The sequence below is a fragment of the Calonectris borealis genome, chromosome 2 (assembly GCF_964195595.1).
Source record: "Calonectris borealis chromosome 2, bCalBor7.hap1.2, whole genome shotgun sequence".
Classification (NCBI taxonomy): Eukaryota; Metazoa; Chordata; class Aves; order Procellariiformes; family Procellariidae; genus Calonectris; species Calonectris borealis.
This window is the reverse complement of record NC_134313.1, coordinates 125,491,558-125,513,647: the sequence shown is the minus strand read 5'-3', so window position 1 is coordinate 125,513,647 and position 22,090 is coordinate 125,491,558. Positions and strand designations below refer to the sequence as shown.

General features: G+C 38.5%; 1 protein-coding gene across 1 annotated transcript in view; it reads right to left on the bottom strand.

Moving 5' to 3' along the window:
* OSBPL10 (oxysterol binding protein like 10) overlaps positions 1-22,090 on the bottom strand; it is a 124,499-nt gene that overhangs the window by 42,182 nt on the left and 60,227 nt on the right. Inside the window, exons 5-6 of the mRNA XM_075143374.1 lie at positions 9,769-9,979; positions 603-757 (exon numbers count right to left, since the gene is read on the bottom strand). Of these exons, the coding sequence (XP_074999475.1) occupies positions 603-757; positions 9,769-9,979 (366 nt within the window). The remainder of the gene's footprint in view (positions 1-602; positions 758-9,768; positions 9,980-22,090) is intronic.

Sequence of the window (22,090 nt, the reverse complement as noted above, 5' to 3'; positions counted from 1 at the left end):
ATGCTTCAGAACTGCCCTTTACCAAGTAAATGCCACAAAAGCACAAATCAACAGGCTGGTGCAGGATAATGTGGACAAGTTCTGCCCATAATCACTTAACAGGAAAAGGGGTCAGAAAACAACACAGTTTTTCAACTCAAAGAATAGTCAGCTATACTCAAGAGACACTCCAGAGCAAACACCAACATGGAAGAACAAGTAGCAAGCAAATGTTGTGGTCCTAGTGTCTCCTGTCTATCTCAAGCCAGCATAAAAAACAAACAGCTTTTTCTGTCACCAGAAGATAGAAATGTGTACTGACAGTCTGTTAATTGCTTTTACGATTAGAAAAGAGAATGTATGCTTGCCATAGTCCACTGTCCAAAGTACCTCAGAGGAGCAAAAGCACACAGCAATATCGTCAACGTATTTCTAGTTTTTAGAGTGCACTTTTGCATGAAACTTATCATTTTCACAACTAATTCCAAGCAAAGAGGATACTATAAAGAAAAAAGTACAACAAGTAATTAATAAAAGCATCCACCATCGTACATGGTTTGCAACTAATCAACATCAAGTCTCAGATACAACAGAAATGGCCTACAGAGACCTGGCATGCTTACCTCTGTACTTGGTTGTAGTGCCTGTCCATCCTGGGCTGCAGATGGTACTATTGCCCATGTAATGTTGGCACTAGCAGATGATAAGGAGCTGAGGGCACCGTTTTTCAGTTGGTCTGTGGAGTGCGACTTGGGCCCAGGCCATCCCAGAATACCTTCTGAAGCAGAAAATGGGTGTCAATTTACAAGAGACGGATTACGGATTTCTTCCATTCATCTCATCATTCTACTAATATAAATGAACTGCTATCTCTTCTCTGCTTCCATGCACAGTTTTACTTTAGTAACAAAAATACTCCAGCATCTTCTATGCCAATTTATCTGTGGTAAATATTTTTTTTAAAAAGTTAATGAAGGAAGATTTTAAAATGTTACTCCTACCACCAGATAGAATTATACATAAAGATTGTACAATCTGGCACACCTTGGTAATTAAGCAAGTATTCTCTATCCACTATTTTCATAGTCACGAAATTATCCAAGTAAACCCTCCATTTCTTCTGCCTGAAATCAGAGTTTAAGCTTAGCAGCTGTATTTTATTTCTGTCTGTACTATTAAAAGCTCTTTCTAGATTAAGTGCTAAAACACTTTACGGGTCCCAAGACCACAGTTTGCAAGAGGTCTCATTAGAAAGATACACATTAAATATGAATCAAACAGAACTAGACATCAGAACAACCCTTATTTCTGGGGGCATCTGATTTCCAGGATGGGCCAGTACTTAAGGATGCCAAGATAGAAAGAACGATCAGCTAAGGCGACTACACAGATGTTCCTCCCTTACTGCTCTAAAACATAGTATCAGCATTCAAATCAGTAGCCCTCAGCTTAAATTTCAGCTATTAATTACATACTGCTATAAAATGCAGAGATATGGATAAGAAAATTGCAGCTTTTCAGTCATTACGATAATTTTGATATGAAAATACAATTAGTGCCACAGGGAGGATCTCCTTCTCTCATCACTGGCAAATTTTTAAGATGACCCAAATCAACACAAAGTACATTAAAAAACATGCAGTTTCTCCTCTCCATATCACCAGTGGTTATCAGAAGTTGCCTCCTAATTAAAGTAAATAGTTTGATCTGGTGAGATAATGCTATGTACTATTATATTAACACTTACATTATTAAAAAATGGGCCATGAATCCTATAGCTGACCTCTTACCAAATTCTAAAGATAAAATAATTACAGAACATTCCTCTCATCTAAAATGGCACCCAGTTATGATGACATAACAAAACTTCAGGTCTACTTGTTTAGCGCGATTTTGTGGCACCATCTTTTGCTGAAGAAAGCATAAGCAAATAGTTAAGCATAAAATGATTTTCAAAGATCTGAGTAACCAACAGGGAAAAAATCCAGCTTTTCTTTTTAATGTGTATTTCACACAATGACTCAAATTTCCCATTGCCAAAGGAAGAACATCTCTGTGGCTCTCCTGTCATGCCACACACTGCAAAGCTTTTTGGGTTTTAATCACTCTGAGGACTATGCCAGTAGCTGTTATAAGTCCCGGTCAAGTTGAACCATGTGAGAGAAAATACAAGTATCAAACAAAAGGTCATTTTCTGGGATTGGCCCTACACATTGGTCCTACACATCAGGAAGCTAACATCTGCCCCCATTCCAAAGACGCCGTTAAATCAACACACGACGTTGGTATATATGGCAAGGCATGAAGAGCACAGTGACTGCAGTCACAGTAGCTCTCTGCTTGCTCCTCAGGTCTTGAGCAATTTGCTGCTAGGAACAACACATCCCTCAAAACAAGCTCTGATTCAGAGAATAATCTGAAGATTTGTTTTGGCAGATCCAAAATGGACTCTCGCTGCATGGGGGGAAGGAAGCATACCATCAGCATGAACCATAAAACTAAATTGGAAAATTTCAAATAAAGATGTGGTTCCTTGCAGGGAATTCACATGTCTGTAAACAGTTAAAAAAATTTACTCTTTTTGATGTTAATTAGTACAGATTTCAAGGAGAAAAAAAAGCAAGAAGTTAAAATAAACTTGTTTCACTTTTGAATAGCCACAAAGACTTCTATGGAGTGTGCCTATGCTTCTCGCTCTTCGTTACCTTGCAGGAACAAATCTCAACCTATTTTTCTGTTTCTCCCTGTCAAACAGCTGAGTATTGGATTATTGCTGCTATTTTCCTATTACAGAGAGGCTAAAAAAAACCCTAAAAAAATAGAACTGACTTCTCTTTATGCCAATCTGAAAATAAGTCATCCGATCATCTCCTTGGGCTATCCATTTTCTCTCTGCACACACAATCTAATTGGCCTTCACTGTAAACAATTTTTTTTTTAATTAATATATTTTTTTAAAAATCTAATTTCTGTAAATAAGCACAAGAAAAAGCTCCCACTTGAATAAATACCTCGCTTCAGGGGAAATTTTTTAAGTGTGAACATTTACTTCACCATCACTTACATATTTTTAAAAACAACTGTACTAGTTTTCCTCTTCAGTACAAACACACCGTAAAAAGACTATTTACTTCATCTTTCTCCACACATTATAGAGACTCTCTTACAGAAATAGAAACTGTTAGAACTATGTAAGCATGTTTTTCCACCTGTCCCAAAGGCAAGGCTACCCTCACAAAACAACAAATCTTGTCAGCTTAATCAGTTTTTAAACAGATCTTAACAACACTTTATGACCTAGACAACACCAATAGAATGCCAAGAGTTAAGGTCCAAAGGATAAAGCACATCTGTTTCCTCAACACCTCTCCATATGAGAAAAATTGTTTTGTTAAATTCTGTCTGCCTGGAACTTGACTGCTTTGCAGAAGAGACAGTATATACAGTAAAAGATATTAGTCATACGCCTCAGAAACCTAAATAAATAAAAAGTCAGCTCTCTGAACAAGTTGAAAAAATTCCATGCCTAGTTTCAAAGTGCCATCAGGGAACCTTTGATTATCTTTAATCTCTACATTTCTTACCCTGAGATGTCAGCATTCTCACATCATCCCAAGGGAGTTGCCATATACCTCATATAGAGCCTACTTTTCAGGCAAAAGCAAAGTATGAAGAGAGAACTCATCAGAAAGAATCTTAAAATCAACTAAGATCAGAATACAATCTCTATATAGCAAGTGAAAGGACACAACAACATGGCTCCTACTTCACTCACATGATCAGTTGTACGTCCAAAATGTTCTCATCTGCACTAGTAGAAATTATTCTTACCACAAAATAGTACAGGTAGTTGTTCTCTGTCCCATATCAAATCAAATTATTTTATTGGAATTTACTCTCGGACTAAGCTGCCATTTGCAAATAACCTGGTCCACTCTAGGGGAGTTGCCATCTTTCCCACTTCATGGCACTCAAAATTTTCTATCACTAGTTCAATTCTGGTTCTTTTAAGAAGGAAAAAAACATATAAAAACTAAACATATTATGACAAAGGAAGTTTATCTTCAGAGTTGGATAAGAATAGGAAGAAACTGCTTTTGTTTTGAAGCCAGATTTTTGCTCTGTTCTTAGTCATAGCCAAAGACAGCTGACAGGAATGTGTCAAGAATTGAATTTACATTTCATAATTCTAAAGAAATTCTCCAGAAAGGCAGTCACAAATTATATTAAAGCATTCACAGCTACACAGCTACTTTACTATTTGCTCTAAGACTATGCAAAGCACTAAACTAATTAAAACAAAACATCTGTTTCTGCAGTAAATTATGCAAAAATTAGAAAGGATGTACCAAATACACAACTAGTAAAATCAGCCAGATCTTTTCTACCTGCACAGTGTTGGTTCTGTGGTTCCAGGATCGAAAACCCAAGCCTGATTCCTCTGGAAGTTCAGTGCATAGGTACACACAAAATGAGAGTTCTTATAGAAAATACCCCAAAATGAGCTTCTTTCCCACTTCCCCTCAACACCGATTTCCATTGTGATGAACACGCAGCAGACAAATCCACCAAGGCACAGGAGAACGCTTCTACATGAGAAAACTACAGCATCTAGACACAACCTATTCTCCATTCCCTATAGCAATGCTATAGTTCACAAAACCCCATCTAATTCAGATGGCACAATAGGGTGTATCCCACACAACTGCCCTCAGGAGAAACGTGTTTCCCTTTCACAGGTGCACACAGCAGGAGGGAGGGAAATTCTCCCCAAAGAGAAGGTTTACAGGAGATTTTTCAGTTAAGCAATGTTGATAATTTTCTTTTGTTGGTTCTGATTTTCTAGGTACCTGACGTACCTTCAAACTATGTTTTTGCATGCTAATTGATGCATGAAATATGCTTAACACCTACCTCAATCCTATAACAAAAACCTTTCTATTTTTAAGTCCTCTGGTCTTGGTTTACAGACTAAAAAAAAACCTTTCCTTTTTTCCTGGCACAATTGTAAGCTAACATCTATTGATAAAACTCTTAGAATATACTGTGACTATACTCTAACAAATATCCCCTTACCAATGTAATGGTAGGCCTTGAGGAGAGACCAAGATTAGATCTGGATTCCTTCCCCTGCCAGGGATGTATGCAATAGTTTTATCTCTCTGCTGAATCCTACAGCAGGCTGAACCAGCAACAGCAAGTGGCAGCTGCACATCTGCTTTTCAGATTAAAAAGACAATGTTATATTTGCTAATGCTGTGTGGGGACTAGAAAGTAGCGTTATCTTCCAAAGAAAGAAGAACATATAAGGAATAATGTATCAGCATTTAGATAGAACAGGAAGTTATTTTGGTTATTCTGGACAGAAGCAAGTCTAGTGATAATGCATTTAAGGGAGACCTGACTGACCATGCAAAATTTAGTAAATTAGTTATTTAGTAATTTAGTTACTGTTACATCAGTAACAAAGAATATGTTCTCCCCTGTCTTCTTTCCTCACCCTTCCCTACCCACAAGCATTTGGGGACAGGGGGAGGGATTAAGCAAGAAAGAGGACTCATCTGCTCATTTTTCTCTCCTCCTGCCATCTCAGCTGCAGGAGAATCCCTAGTTGTCATTTGTCACCAAACTGAAAGCATCTAGATTTTGTCTTTCCTGTCCATTTATCTTCTCCAAAAAGGAGGCAACAGAGAATCTGCAAAAATAAAGTTCAAGTACATCCCCCCCCAACTCCAGCATTATCTTCAATCCATTTGCTGCCATGGGAGCCAAAATAAGCAGCATTTGCACATTCAAACGAACTTCAGAAAATCCATAGTGAGGAAGGGTTTGGGTTTTGTTTTTAAAAAATCCTCAGAAAAAAGAAACATTCTATTTTACACTTTGGAAAAGTGGGCAAGTGAGAAACAAAATATAGGAGGGAATTCCTGTCAGGGAGATGCTTTATTCAGTAAATGAATGGCTAATGTGAAACACAGTCTAAAAGAATGGATTTATCTGAGCAGGCTGCTACTACAAGAGAGGATTCTGTCTGCCAAAACACTAAAATAAGAAAACAGACTTAAAACACAACAGGCTAGTAAAGCTACTTCAAAACAATCATTCAGGTTTGCTCTGTTCACAGTTTGGGAGGGTTATGTTAACCATAGCAGTCAACAGGCTCTAGAGATACTCTTCTGCCAAAGGCTACACAGGTGGAAAAAAAAACACTAAACATTTTCAAGTTTGAAGCGAAGACAAAAGTTTCTTCTCCACATTTTTATTTTAAAAGGCACTTGTTTCCTGTCTGCATGCTAAATGAACTCAAGCTTGTCACAAGGCATTTAATGCTGATTAGCAAACACTTTACATGTACCTAAGTGGTGACATTCTTGGCCAATAAGAAAATCCTTGACATTTTTCTCCCTCCTACAAAAAGAGTAACATTCCCACACCCAAAGAAGTTTGTATAGATGCAATCCCTCATCCTCAACTCACACTATATGTAACCAACACTTTCAGCTAATAATATCCTTCTCCAGCTATTTTTCAATGAAAGAAAAAAAGCTACAAAGAATTTAGCCAGTGATCAATGCACATACCTTTAATAATGACAGCTAGAAATTAATTTGACATTATTTGACATTATTTTGACTCAAAAGTAGAAACACAGAGAGGATTTTGCTTCACTGACTGTTCTTGTTGATGCACTTCCAAAATCAAGCACTAACAAAAAAGACAATCAAAACCCTTCCTTGAAGTTTTAGAGTGGAAATAAAACATGTATTGACTACCCTTTAAGACAAGATTGAAGACTTCAGTTTAATCTTCATGTCTGCTTGTAGACTTGAGGTCTAAGACTGACAACTTGTGAGAAATATGAAAATGAAGAGGAAAAATCATGTCATCCTTAAACTATTCTATAAAAACATTTAAAGTCAAGACCTACACAATCCTAGATTCTGGATAAGATTCCACTAAACTGAATGCCAAGCTGCTTTCTTTCTACTCACATTACTGGAAAACAAAGCAATAAAAATATTTACATCAAAAGAAAGGAGACATTTTTTTCTGTTTAAAACAATAAAGGTCTGTAAATCTGTTTAAAATAACCACTATTTAATTATAATCTTCATGAGTGCATTCCATAAGTACCAGGTCAGAAACTCTCAGCTACTTTAAGTCCTTGCTTTAGAAGCAATAAGATTGCAAGGCCTACGGTGCACAGAGAAGTCAGCAATCCTTGTGTCATCAGCCATAAAGACTTCAAGGACACAAGCAGAGCAAAGGTACAGAGAAAGCAGAGAAAGCAGATATATATCTACTTTTCAGGCGGTTCTCTCTCTTTATGGCATAATAGTGAGAGCTTTTGATGCTGAAGGAAGGCAACTCAAGGGTAAGTTCAAATCACCAAAGCTAAGCCATTGATTATTTCTCACATTCCACATAAGCAGGACTCTGCTGCTTTGCTGGACTGGACTGCTTTCAGGAACTGTAGGCTAGAAGCAAGAAAATAAGTTATCAAATTCCTATCTTGTCTCTCTCTACAAAATTCTGTGGATCCTGCCCCACAATGCCCACTAGCATCTTGGACACTCTGCAGCAACTAATGAGACAGCACTGGGATGTAAACATTTGGCAATAGACTGCACAGGGCCATCACATTTCATGGGAAAGTCATTTGAGACTTCCTATTAGAGGAACATATGGCTTTTAAACCAACAAGAGTCATTTTCACCTGACAGTATCAATAGGTGACAGCAAAGGTCACCTTTTAGTTGCATCTTACGGGTATGAAATTAAAAAATTTACCTGGAGGACACAGAATCGAAATGAAATATATCATCTCTCAAAATTAGAGTTTCCTAGAGGATTACTTAAAGGCATTAGTCTGATTAGATATGAGTTTATGCAGCTTTGATGACTCAAATGTTAAGAAAAAAAAATTGTTTCACAGACTTTCAAAAGTCAGGGAGAAGAGACTAAATATTTCAGCACCTTTTAGTAACTTTCTTTTTTCTTTTTTTTTTTTTTTTTAAATTACATACCAAAGAATAAGCACACGTACACACTGAAGAATTAACTGTTTGCATTCAGGTTCTCACAGTTACACCAAAGATGCTGGTGTGAACCAGTGCTACAGAATTTTGATTCCTGAAAGGATTCTTGTACAAGTTTAAAGTCTTAGAAGGAACAAAAAAAAACAAAAAAAACCACAACACTTATTAAATTTTATTAAGTACTTCATAGTAGTGGCTTTCCACTTTTTTCCAAAAAATATGGGATTCCCTTTCAGCAATTACTAGTGTTATGCTTGCTTTTCTCTGTTCTTGTGCACAGATCCTCAAAAATCATTATCAAGTCACAATACAGACACTGATTTAACAGAAGATTATTTGGACACAGGTTCAAGGACAGGTACAACTCAAGTCATCTATCTCTGACAGTTCACTTAGATCACATGGATATGAAAAACAACCTTCAGGGACTTTGAAACTAGAAAGTGACTTTTCTTTGAAGGATGCTTTTCATCTTTCCTCCAAACCATTCTCTTTTGAAATGAAATTATATCAAAGAATTCAATTAAATGCACTTTATCATTACTATTTACATATGTGCAAGGTTTTTTTGCATTTTCTACAAGAAAACCAGAATACAGAAAATAAGACTTTTTTTTGTTTATTTATGTTCCTTTATGAAATATATCAGAATCTGGATGCAGGAAAGTCATGATATACCATAGTATAGATGTCAAAGTTTTTACACTGTTTTTTCCAAGAACCCTTTTTGCATTATTTGCCTACTTCTCAGCTGACCCTCTCACATTTCTATTCTCCCCACAATGGGAATTCTTCAGAGGGCTTCCTACCTAGCTGTCTCAGCAGCCCTGAGGACGTATCCTGCCCTGTAGTAAACCTACTATAAGTAAGGACGGGTTGGGGGGGCATGTTTTTGAAGCACCTGAGAAACACATAAAAAGCCACCCCGTATCCAGAGTTCTGCTGCTGCTGCTTCTCCTCTTATATTAAGTCCTGCTCCTGCTCTTAGAGCAGGCAGTGCAGTTTGTGTATGGAAAAACACTGACCACCCTTTCAGAAAGGTAAAGGTCCAACTTCTGACAATATGGACAGAGATGTAGAACTGGGTGAACTGAAAAAATTGAGCTTCGTGGGGACTGAGAGGTTCATGCCCACAGAGCTCAATGCAGAATCACACTGTTTGACATTTTAGGCTCATAACAATTTGCCACAGATTTTTTTTTTTTGAAGAGCAGCATGGAGAACTCTTTCCAGATTTAGAGAAAACCACAGACTGGAATAAATCTGCCTCAGCAGCATCCTTCCATGTAAAAAACTAGAAATATCATTTTCACTGTAGCACTGCGTAATATTACATGTATTTTTATCAAACAAATGTGTACTGTGATTTCAATCTAAAAAAATAAGGGGTGGGGGTGGGGGTGGGCAAAAGAAAACAGCCAAGCAGGTTCTGCACTGTCATTTAGAATATAGGCTTATCTACCTGTTCTCCATGCCGCCCCCCGCTTTTTTTTTTGTCTTGCTGTCTTTAGAACCTGATTTCCCTGGAAGACTTAGGACAACCTCTTTTCCTCCTCTCTTCTGATTTCAATAGATTTTGTATCTTTTTTTAGGCAAAGAAAAAAAATTATGATACTTGAGGCTGATGAGAAGCTTACAAGCTGCTCATCCCAACTTGCCTCTCTGAGGAATGGTTAATTTTGTCTGCTTCAGTATCATAATAAAAAACCCCAAGGCACCTAAAATAATACCCAAGAGAGCTTGTGCACACCTGATGACAGTGTCCTGTTATGATGCTGGCCCACTTGATGCATGGTTTGCTGTAATAGAGTCAGGCATTCTCCAAGGCAGCTCAGGGTGGCAGCAGAGGTAGCTTTCAAAAGCAGCAAGTCCTGATCCAAGGCAGAAAGGGGCCCAGAACTTGGGAGAGCTTCAATGGCTTGTACAAGATTCTTCTGTTGTCCCTCAACTTGGCTCATGATCTGTAAAGGTCAAAAAACATCTACTGTCATAGGAAATATCACTATGTAGCTGTTCAATTCTTATGGGTTGGTATAGTGACTAAACGTGAAGAACTACCACAAATGGATGTTAATGTTCTGATCCAAACATACCACATACTCACCTACAAAACCGAAGGGCTTGAGACTACCAAAGGCCTGTAAAAATGTCAAGACTATGTTAGAGAAAATTGTCTTTTAAAATAGTAGGTTCATAGTAGGTTTAATAGCGTAACTCATACTTTCTGAAAGTCTTCATAAAGAAAAGTATGAAAATTCTACTTTCTTCTCCGTTATTAATTTAGGCTTAGATTTTCTTTCCCTTATATGTGACCAAGGAAGCTACGCTGTCCCTTCTCCTTCCTTCCTACATAAAATATCTAATCCCAGTTTAAGAATGGACATTTTTCATTTCTCAAGCATCAGTAAGGAATTGTTTTTACAAAATAAGGTAACTTGTAAGTTTACAGACATTAGCATAGAATGCAACTTAGAGTATTTATTTACTATCAGATATGAATACCAGCTGTCAGGGAGAAAGTTAATCTGTTTCTAGATTTGGACCATCCATCCAAAGATGAAATGCGTGCTTGTATAGCAGGTAAAAACATCATCATTTGAGCAGGCTGTTTTCTAAACAAATTGGCAAGATTCCAAAATCCTTCCTAAAGCCAAAAGAAAAAGATGTTTAAAACTTCTCTCTCCATTTTTACAGCCTGTAGGAAATTATACATGCACATGACAAGCGTCTTTTCTTGCAAAAAACTTATTGCAAAAACTTATAGGTTCATACTTGAGGTATCCAAAGCTTTCGGAAAAAATATCTGAAGACTTTATAAGCAACAAATATTCAAGCTCCATTTGTCCAAGCTACTATGCTCAATGTATTATTATGAACTTCATTACTTTTTTATTATCATTATTATGTTTTCGAAGTATGGTGTGCTTCCTGTAGCCTCCCTACGCTGTGGTAAATAGACTGATTTTAAAAGTATACGTTGAACGCACTGAAAAGCAAGAAAGGAAACTGAACTCAAAGATGCAAATAACCATCCTTGCAAACAAGTTAGAGTAGAATTAAGCGAAAAGCTGTTGTTGCAAGGTTCATAAGGAAATTCAGCTAAACACCTTGCTGAAGGTCACAATAATGACATTTTAATAGTCAACATTTAGAACAGAGGCCAAAGCTTCAGTAGAAACCACAGTCAATTTTAATTCCTTTTGACAGAAAAGAAGATCAGTCAGAAGGTGACACAGACCCCCATGATACGCAGCTTTAGGGAACCGCCAGAACCCAAGCAGTGCTCTGCTTTGAGAAGTCCCACACCATGTAACTGAGCTCCGCAGCACAGACAGAGGGTTGCTTCAAAGCTAAACGAAAACAAGAGCACCACAGATACACATTCATGCAAATATTCCTCCCTCAGAAAAGGAGCTCAGGGAGGTAAATTGAAGGAACAGCTAGGAGAAAAGAGATCATCTTCTCCCTTGAAGACTGTACAATATAATTGTATGGAAAACTGCTTCCCTCCTTTTCCCATCCTCAATAAGAGTGTGAAGTTGAAAACCTAAAGTTCTCATGCTTCACAGCAACAGAAATGTTCTGTTTTCATTTCTAAGTGACTAGTTTTCCTACCTTCCTTTTTTTGTTGTGAGAAACAGCTTACATTTCCAAAGATTTGCTTCCATAGGAAATAAAATCCAAAATAAAACTTTGAAAACTTCAAACATCTCTATTCTCCCCTCCCCCTTAGTAAAGAACAACTATATTCTTCTGCAGCTAAGACAGGAGCACAAGATAAACTGACCAGAGTGCTTAGGAAACATTTGGAAAATGAATGTTTGCAGTTATCACCTAGCCCAAAGCTTCACAGGCTTTTATCAACTATATTCTTCCTAGATTAGGAGAAATTTAAATAAAATCAATGATTTATTCTCCCTTTATCCAAAACAAGGTATTGCTCTGAGTCTTACTATTCTCTAGCTGACCTAAGATAGTTTTAAAAAAGCCTTTTTGATTTATCCTTTCTGTGCTACCTAGCTTCACGTTATAGTTGTGATACCAGCAGCTGTTCTACAGACCTGACGCAGCAGAGGACACCAGGAATGGCAATTCTGTGTAGGATTCAACGCATTAGAACTTGCTGAACAGTTACTGCTTGAGCACTGATCTGTTTAAGGTGCTGAATGAACAGAACAAAAAGGAAGAACCTCCCCTATTCTAGAGAGTCACAGAACAACTCTGTGGCAAAAGGGGAAGGAAATAATGTATATTACTGAAATAACTGAACTTTGTTTACATGCTTGCCAATATTTTTTTTTAAAAAGTCATTGACAAAAAATCTTAAGAGAGTTGAAGTGTGGTTGCTCTAAAAAGAGTATATCAAAGAGGATCTAATACAAAAACACCAAACCATACTAGATGAAACTCATTAAACACATTAACCCTTAACAGGACAGACACTAGGCCATGCAGCTATAGCATTATCCTCTATCTTTCTTGCGGGTCTGCTTTTTGCTGTCTCGGGGGGAGGGGAGGCAGACTGCTTGATTTATCAGCACTCTAAGCTGGTTTCAAGAGCAGAATGAAAAGTTTTGATTTTGAGAAAGTTAAATTGTAACTTTCATTTTCAAAAGTAAAATAACTTGCTTAATTTTGAATTATTTTGCTCTTACACAGGGTTATTTTAGTACTTTACAGCTCTCCATCCTCCCCATTTGCAAATACAGACAGCTCAAAGTCGTAGTTCTCTACTTTTTACAACAGCAAAGACTATTTGCCCCCTGTCTCCTCACCAAGTCTCAACCCACTTCTCTTTCCACTCTTGTTTCAGTTTTGGCACCCCCTCTTCACCTATAAATAGCTTCTTATTGTATGGAAAAGAAACCACATATTCCGACAAATGCACACAAACTTCAGAAATACAACTCTATGCTAGATATAAAACAGAAAAACTGAAAGAACTATCAGGACTACATGTATTAAAAGGAATGATATGTGTGCATATATCTAACATTAGTAGGCCTACATTTACCTAACTGCAAAATGTACAGTAAGAGGAAGCCTCGGGCTAGGAAGAAACCAGCTCATATGCATGGTTTGCTCCTTTCTCCATCTTCAGCCTGCAGCAGGAGAACAAGAAGACCACATTATGTGTTCCCTATTATCAGCTGTTCCTGAAGCTTGAAGGAGATTCAGACCTTTTAGCCTGCCAGAAATTCTCAGATATGGTCTGTATTCTTGTGGTGGGTTGACCTTGGCTGGATGCCAGGTGCCCACCAAGCCACTCTGTCACTCCCCCTCTCAACTGGACAGGGGAGAGAAAATATAACAAAGGGCTCGTGGATCGAGATAAGGACAGGGAGAGATCACTCACCAATTATTGTCATGGGCAAAACAGACTTGACTTGGGGAAAATTAATTTAATTTATTACCAATCAAATCAAAGTAGGATAATGAGAAATAAAATCAAATCTTAAAAACACCTCCCCCACCCCTCCCTTCTTCTCAGGCTTTACTCACGATTTTCTCTACCTCCTCCCCCTGAGCGGCACAGGGGGACAAGGAATGGGGGTTGCGGTCAGTTCATCACACGTTGTCTCTGCCACTTCTTCCTCCTCACACTCCTTCCCTGCTCCAGCGCGGGGTCCCTCCCACGGGAGACTCAGTCCTCCGTGAACTTCTCCATCCTCCCATGGGCTACAGTTCTTCACAAAGCGTGGGTCCTTTCCACTGGGTGCAGTCCTTTAGGGCCACAGGTCCTGCCAGGAGCCTGCTCCAGCACAGGCTTCCCACAGGGTCACAGTCTCCTTCAGGCATCCACCTACTCCGGCGTGGGGTCCTCCATGGGCTGCAAGTGGATATCTGCTCCCTCCTTAACTTCCATGGGCTGCAGGGGGACAGCCTGCCTCACCATGGTCTTCACCACAGGCTGCAGGGGAGTCTCTGCTCTGGCGCCTGAAGCACCTCCTCCCCCTCCTTCTTCACTGACCTTGGTGTCTGCAGAGTTGTTCCTCTCACACATTCTCACTCTTCTCTCCAGCTGCAGTTGCTGTTGCGCAGCAACTTTTTCCCCTTCTTAAATGTGTTATCACCGTTGCTGATGGGCTCAGCCTTGGCCAGCGGTGGGTCCATCTTGGGAGCTGGCTGGTGTGGGCTCTATCGGACATGGGGGAAGCTTCTAGCAGCTTCTGACAGAAGCTACCCCTGTAGCCCCCCCTCTACCAAAACCTTGCCACACAAACCCAATACAATTCTTCTGAACAACACTACCTTCAAATAACACCCTCACAGAAGACTGAATGCAACAGGAATCAACGCTGATGTTTTCCTCAGTAAGTCATCCGCTCACTACCGCTTGCTCCAATACACCCAATTCACGGCTTCTGTTGCTGCCTGCTTCCTCCTCTCCCTGGCTGATCTTAAAATCCCGTGTGATTGCTTTCCCTACTTACCCCAGCCACAGCAACTGCTAACTACTCCTTTGCAGCCGGAATTGCACCTCCTGGATCTTTCTGCTGGGAACGCACTGCCAACCATGACATATGGGACCAAACAGTTATGTGACAAGATCCCAAACAAATGGGTAAGTAGAAATTACTCTATTCTCGGGGTCACTCCCACAGTATGTGAAAGATAGGCAGAAAAAGCTATGAGATACCCTAGGATTTCAAAGAAATTTATTTCAGACATAGTAAGAAGAAAGAACATTCTTTAATACAGCAAATAACCTAAAATTAGCTGCTAAAAATTAATTTAAGAAATAATAATGAAAAATTGAGGTGCTATTTTCTGTGCTAAAATTAAAAATTACAGTAATTCAATGTTTTATTAAAATACTGGATGATGTATTAGTATTTGCCATGCTGAGAAATCATATTACAAAACCTGAATGTCATTTTTGATTTAAGGCTTCAATTTGTTTCTGAAACCAGAAAGAGAGAGAGAGATTCCCAATTATTAAGTATAATAATAAACTCTCCCTTAAAACAATTTTTCCTCACATCCTAAAACAAGGATAAATAGAAACTTCAAAGGAAGAAAACTGAAGCCATACCTAAATGGAAGTGCATATGACTGCTTTTGATATGATTTTATTTACAGTGGAAATGGTTGTTATCCAGACTCCAGGACTAACAGGCCTAAGTCTGTTTGTACAGCCCTGATGGGTATTATGATAATCAGAACATCTTTCTTTCTAGACTTACTGATCCTACAGGATTTCACCCAACTAACACATCGCACCACAACAACCTAAAGCAAACACCACCTTTAAGCCATCTACAAACCTACCCGACCCACACCTGTCTCAGGGGCATCTCCCAAGACACAGAGATTTCAAGCTCCCTGAAGCAAAGAAAGAATGACGTCAGCTATATTACCTCAAAGGGCAAGCAGACACTCTCTCTTTGTCATACAGGCCATGTGGAGCTGGTCAAGAAAGTAAGTAGTGTCACCAATCCTGTCTTTCTATATAACGATTTAAATACTTCAGATCTTCCTACCCTTCTTTTGGAATACAAAACCTGAGGAAGATTCTTCAGACCTCCCAGCCACAATCTGATACACGCATGAGCAATTTAAATTTTAAGGTATGGCATTTTCCTTTTTTGGTATTGATCTTCACACATACTGAATCCTTTTATAGTAGGTATTAAGATATGCCTACCCACGTGTATGAAAAAATCCAAAACACTCCAGAGGAAAAGGAAAATGACTCTTTTAGCACCGAGAACCCACAGAAATTCTGTATTGTCAAGCTCCCCTGTGACACGCTAGGAATCATTCATCAAGGAGACATTCAGCTCCATCAGTTAAAGAACTCTTTTTCTCTACTGTAGTATTCTCTGTGCACCACCACTAGTAGCACATTGTCTTCCTACTTATCTCTAGGCAACTCCCCTGAAAGATTTAATGCAGTGATTTTTATTTTTAAGTCCTTTCCGTTACTGACTGCATGCAAATTGAAAACAATTATTAAAAACATGGGAAAATAAACAACACAGTGCTTATGTGAAAAACAGAGCATCTGTAAAAATAAACAGTTGTGTGGGAAAAGCTTTAGACATTTAAATAGTGACAGAAATGCAACATGGATCACTTTCTTACCAACTCTAAGTCAAGTTGCCCTTATGAGAATTTTACTGCCTTCAAAGGTCAGTTTGCTTCTTCGCTTTTTGGGGGTTTTTGGTTGGTTGGTTGGTTTGGGTTTTTTTTAAACAAATAAAGTGTTACATGAAAACACGGTATATCTCTCTCTCTATCACACAGACATATACACTTCCTGGAAATACTAATTTCTTGCTTTTAGACAATAGTACCAAAAGAAAAACATTTCAGAAGACAGTGGGAAAGGACATGAGGAGAGACCAGCTTTTCAAACCACCCTAGAATAAGTCGTATTCTGGTCAGGACCTTGGTTCTCATTGTTAAACAAGCATATACCACAGGGGTTAGTTTTTTTCTTTTCTTTAATATAAACCACTGCTTTTCTTAAAAGCAAAAGCAGATGAGTGACAGAAGAGAAGAAAGTCCACACACACAAAATAAAAAACTTCTAAGTCATTGTAAACCAAATACATTGGGTTGCCATGTACACCTAATATAGTCATCAATTTGGACCTTGAGCAAGGACTCCTCTTGCAGTCTTGACCTGTATTTCATCAACAACAACATAAACTGTCATATTGTAAAAATTAAAAGTTAAAACAGACAACCAATACATGTAAAAGTATAATATATATATACATGTACCAAGTATATATCAAAATGTAAGATACAGATACCTCGAACTCCAATGTCACTAAAGCAATCATACCAGTCATTAACTTGACACACTAGCTACTTGACCCACTAGCTACATAGTTCACAATTCCAACTTAGTATTTCCAGGAAACTTTCCCGCTTTCAACTATTTGTTCTGAAAAAGGAAAGAGCATAAACACACATGCAAAAAGACTATTGTAAATACTGTTAATCACCAGCTCAAAAGGTATACCTCTCCGATTGAGAAGTCTGACAAATTAAGGTAACTTCTACAACTGCAGTAAAAGTGATTTTTTTTTCCCAATTTAATGCATTTTTGTTTTGAATTAAGTATTTATACCTAATCACTGCAGAGCAAAAGAACTTTTGCCTTGGCTTAACTTCTGAAAAGCATTCTCAAACTACTCAAGGTCACTTGCTATGTGCATCTTACGACTTGACAAAAGAAATTTTCAGATAAGGATTTATAGATTTCTCTCTTTTCTTCAGTAAAGTCACGTCCATAGATCTTTTAATGGGATTCCATCAACAGCATGCAAGCTAGGAAGGCAAAATTACAGCTTAATATATAACTAAAGTGAAAGAGCTATACACAGAGGTTGCTACTAAAAGTACTGCAATATGTAACACAAATCTCTTATAAAGATAATTTTGCATTTCAGCTTTAAAAGTGTCTAGTGTAGAAACATGTACAAGACCAGATGACCACAAATATGCTTAAGTTTCACAAGTAACATATCTGTACACTTTGCTTACAATAAAATCTGAGCTTTTGAATAAAAAGAACCTCCTTGAGCTGCGAACAGAAGGGAATTCTATCCATAAAGCTTCATTCTGGATGAAGACCCACAGTAGCCTCTGTGAACATTACTATGCTAACAAGAAAAAATATTTTAAGAGAGGATCCTAGAACACCAAGTGAGATATTCTGAAAGTATCTTGGAAAGATGGAACCAGATAATAACATCCATATCAATTGTCCTTTCTTGATTACTGCTTCCCTCCCATTACAGAGAATAAGCACATAATTCTCGATTATTGTCACCTCAGGGTAGTAGCCCGCTTGACCTCAATTATTTTAAAGAAGCAAACAATGAACAGTAAAATTGGAATGACTTGTTATATAATAGTTATTAAGGCTTAGCCACATAGATCCTATCAATGAAGCTTCAAAGGAGCAATTTTCACTTGGCATGTAATTTGCAGACAGAGACACAAAAAGTGACGAACAAACAGAACTATACCTCTCACAATCGGGATGGCAGCTGATCACCAGGGCACATTTCTTTTTCTTTTCAGTCTTTGCCTCTGCTTTCACAATTCTATTTCTTTCCTCAGAGAAGAATGAAAACAAGCTCCCTCTACCCTCATCTGCTATTTTGTTCTCTTTTCCCTAACCAGGAATCCACATAATCTCTGTCAAGGGAAAAACTGAAAAAACAGTTGCTACATATCTTCATTGTCCCAGCTAACAAAACATTCTTTTCTTTGGGGTTTTGTGTTGGCTTTTTTTGCTCAGTCTTCTCATCGCGTGTGCCGCAGGGTAGTTCCTTGTGAGGAAAACCCTACAGAACAGAGAGCAAACGTCATTAGGACTGATTCTAAAAGTGAAGTCTAAGGCAACCAGGAGAAAACAAGGTGTGGAGGAGGCTGTCTGGCTCAACTGTTTCCTGTTCTTAGCTACTCTTTTCAACCTGCTGCTTCCATTGACGCTGCTGCTGTTGCACTGGCCACCATCAGCACCTCCAGGGGCTATGAGCTCTCCAGGGACCTCAGCACAGGATTTACACTCCTGGGAGCAGCTGTTATTTACAGACTCCTGTCATGCACTTTTTAAATTGGCTAGTTAGTTTATTCATATACTAGACATGATCCTCTGCTCCATTCTTTACTCATTCAATTCCTATTTTATATCTTTAAATTCTGTAACTTGGACACTCACTGCACATCCTTACAACATAGTATCATTCTATTTTGTGAGGACAACATTCATTAATCATTTGATGGACTACAGACTTCTTACTCATTGGTCTACTATCCAGTAGCTTATTAGTCACACCTCCAAGCTCCCTTGCTGTTAGTTGCACAGCTACAATAATCAGTCTTTGTATTTTGTAGGTCTGCATACTATTGCTTTAGCCCATAAGGTTGTTGGATTTGGGGGAGGGAGGAAAAAGGGGAGAAGAGTCTTTTTTGTTGATGGGTCTGGAAGCCTTAAACATCCCTTCCAGTACCAGAGGAGGAAAAGTAATCTACTTTCCCAAGAAATTCTCAGTCTGTTGCAACTCAGGTATACAGGAGGAAGCTCCTCCTTTCCTTCAATGCTTTAAAACAGGCAGAAGCCTAGCAAGAAAAGGAGTTGACCTAACTACCTGTTTTACAAAAGCATCTCTCTGTTCAGAAGAGCAAAAGACAGGATATACTTAACAGATTTATCTTCAAATACCGAAGAGCATATGACATCTGTAATTGTCAGTGTTCTCTGGGACTTTATGCAGACACTTTATTTGGATGCAAAACACTCCCAAGGACAACCTGACTGTCCACTGTGAGTTTCAACGGAACTCCGCTTCTTATATCGTGCAAACGGAGAGACACCAGAGAGAGGTTCACAGCCCTTGCAACACATATGCTAGTTAGTATAGTAAAGAGGATCTAGCAGTTCTGGCAGGATCCCTGAGAATGCCTCCAGAAATCTCAGCAAATAGTTCACGTACTTCAGGCCAAAACAAATCAGATGCTTCCCTTTGCTACCTCAGGCAGACTCCTTACCACACTTCTTTATGACCACAATTCCATACTTAAAGTTAAATGCATGCTTTCTGTATTCAATCTGTCCTTCTCCTCACCTGAGAAATGAGTTAGTGAATGACAGAAAGGAAACGGGGGGCGGGGAAGAGAAATTACAGAAAAGACCTTGTGTCCATGGAGATGGACTAGGACAAAAAGTTCAAATCTTGCCAGAGAATGTTTTAGCAGACAGACAATCTTGGATTTTCTAAACTAGAGAATTCTTTTAATCTTCATCAATACCCAGAGATATTCAGCTTCTCTTGAATGGTTTCATATTTTATGGCTGGGGGGGGGAGGGGGGGAAGCTTTTCCTGTCATCCTCCCAAAATTTGCTAGTTATTCTGAGAATCCTTTCTTGCTGCTTAAGATCCGAAGAGGAGAACAGTTCTCCCTTCCAAACCATCATAAACTTCAGGTTCTTTTCCCTGTGGAAGAGGAAGATTTACAAAGAAACCAAAGTACTAAAACCCTGGATGAAAATAAAATTCTTCTGATAGTGTCAGCTATCTTAAGAGTGTTTCATGGAGCTATTCCACAAGTCTTTCGGTGAGAAGTTAAAGCTTTTTAGTAAGAGTTGGCTGCCGTAATAAATACTCAAGTGAGAGAGCATGATTCAGACAAACTGTACCAATGAGCACTACTTTTCCTCACCAATTATAGTGAGCAGGCTATACATTTTCTGCAAAATGATCAGTATCAATCTAGCACTGGTCATTTTGCCACTGGAGGGGGATGTCCATGGATCAGTGTCTATTGCAGGAGACATAACAGATTTTCAAGTTTGCCTGTTGCATTAGAGCTCCTTGTGGATACTCCACACGTGTAGGTAATGCATGACATTTGCTACCAGTATAAGGTTTGTATGAAAACACAACTAGCAAGTGCTAGGTTCCCCCACTATGAACTCTCTTCTTGAGCATTTGCTAATCTAACTGCTATATTAACCACATCCTACTAATAGTCACCTACTGAGACTTACCATTTACTATCAAAGATGACTCAAGGGGAGACGGGTGTTGAGATCTTGAGGTAAAACCACAGAGAAGAGAAAAAGCAGACAGTGGTTGCCAAGGTTGTTTCCCCCTCCCCAAGTTGCCTCCAGTGAAGCAAAACCAAAAATTAGAAAAGCAAAAGGAAGGAGCTTGCAAGTTCAAATAAATCCTGGAGGGCAACTGACTGCCATCCGGCCAAGCAGGAGGCACACTGTCGTATTTTAAATCACAGAATGCAGCATTGACAACACAGCTTATAAAAAACATCTTGCAGGGAATTATCCTTATGCAATTTTACTATAAAAATTACCTCCAAATCTGCAAAGAAAGTCATTAGTTTTAGTGATTAAACATTGCTCATAATCAAATGTTATTCCACAGGCTCTTCTGAGTAGCAGTTTTTCCTACACATTTCAGAAGGACTACTTCAGTGAAGTTAATAGCTATAGCATAGAGCTGGAAAGCATATTTTGATTATCAGCAATTAAGGCACATTTGTGAATTGTAAGCATTCAAAAGAGCACCTAAAAGGTTGCTGCTAGTCATTAAGTCAACATCAGCAATCACAGGAAAATTCTATTAGTTTACTGCGATATAGCATACTACTGATAAAACCTGGGTTTTGTACTTTGAAATCAGTCTTCAGAAAAGGCCATGTTGCACTGGAACATAAATTACACATTTCAACATGCGTAGCTTCAAGGATGAGGAGGTTTCTCTCAGAACGCATGTCGCTAGAAAATGTAACTCCAACTTTTTTAATTTCTCTCTTTCTTTTTTTTTATTATTCCATTCCACCTGGGAATATATAAACACACATACAGCCATTCAGAGTAGTCCAATATCCCCTATAGTACTCGTCCAAATTTCTGATGGACGCTTCCAGTGATTCTTCCCTTTCCCGACAGTGCTTATAATTCCTGTCATCCCCCTCCCAGTTAGCCACCTAGCTTGTAGTGTCCAAGCATAAAATAAAATTTTATTTCTAACATTTAAAGAACTCTCAGGTGTGCAGTATGCACTGGAATGACCTTCAATTTTAATCAAAGTAGATACTACTTCCCCATCTCACAGTCTATTCACCTCATGTTTTCTGAAAAGCAAATGAACTGTCACTATCAAGATTATCTAATCTTGCCATTCCTGAGCCTTGAATAAAGCATATCCCTATGACCTGGGACAAAGCGTTCCAAATTCACCCCTTTGACTTCTCCCCATGTCCCAAAGCTGACTGTCAACTGGTTTAAGTTGGTGTCATTAACTTCACAGCACTGAAGTGATTCAACATACACTACCATGACTTCAAGTAGCCAATTTATGACATACTGTAATATGGCTGAATTGCATTTATACAGCAACTTTTCCACAAATTCTTCTTTTTTGTGTCTGCCAGCCTAGACCTACCAATAAAACTGCAATTGGATAACTGGGCATCTCTGTGAGAAAAACTGCAAGCAGTCATCCCAGAACACAGTAGATATCATCTGCTAAGCAGTATGTGCAAGAACATAAGACTATGTTTCCTGAGCCAGAGACAAATAC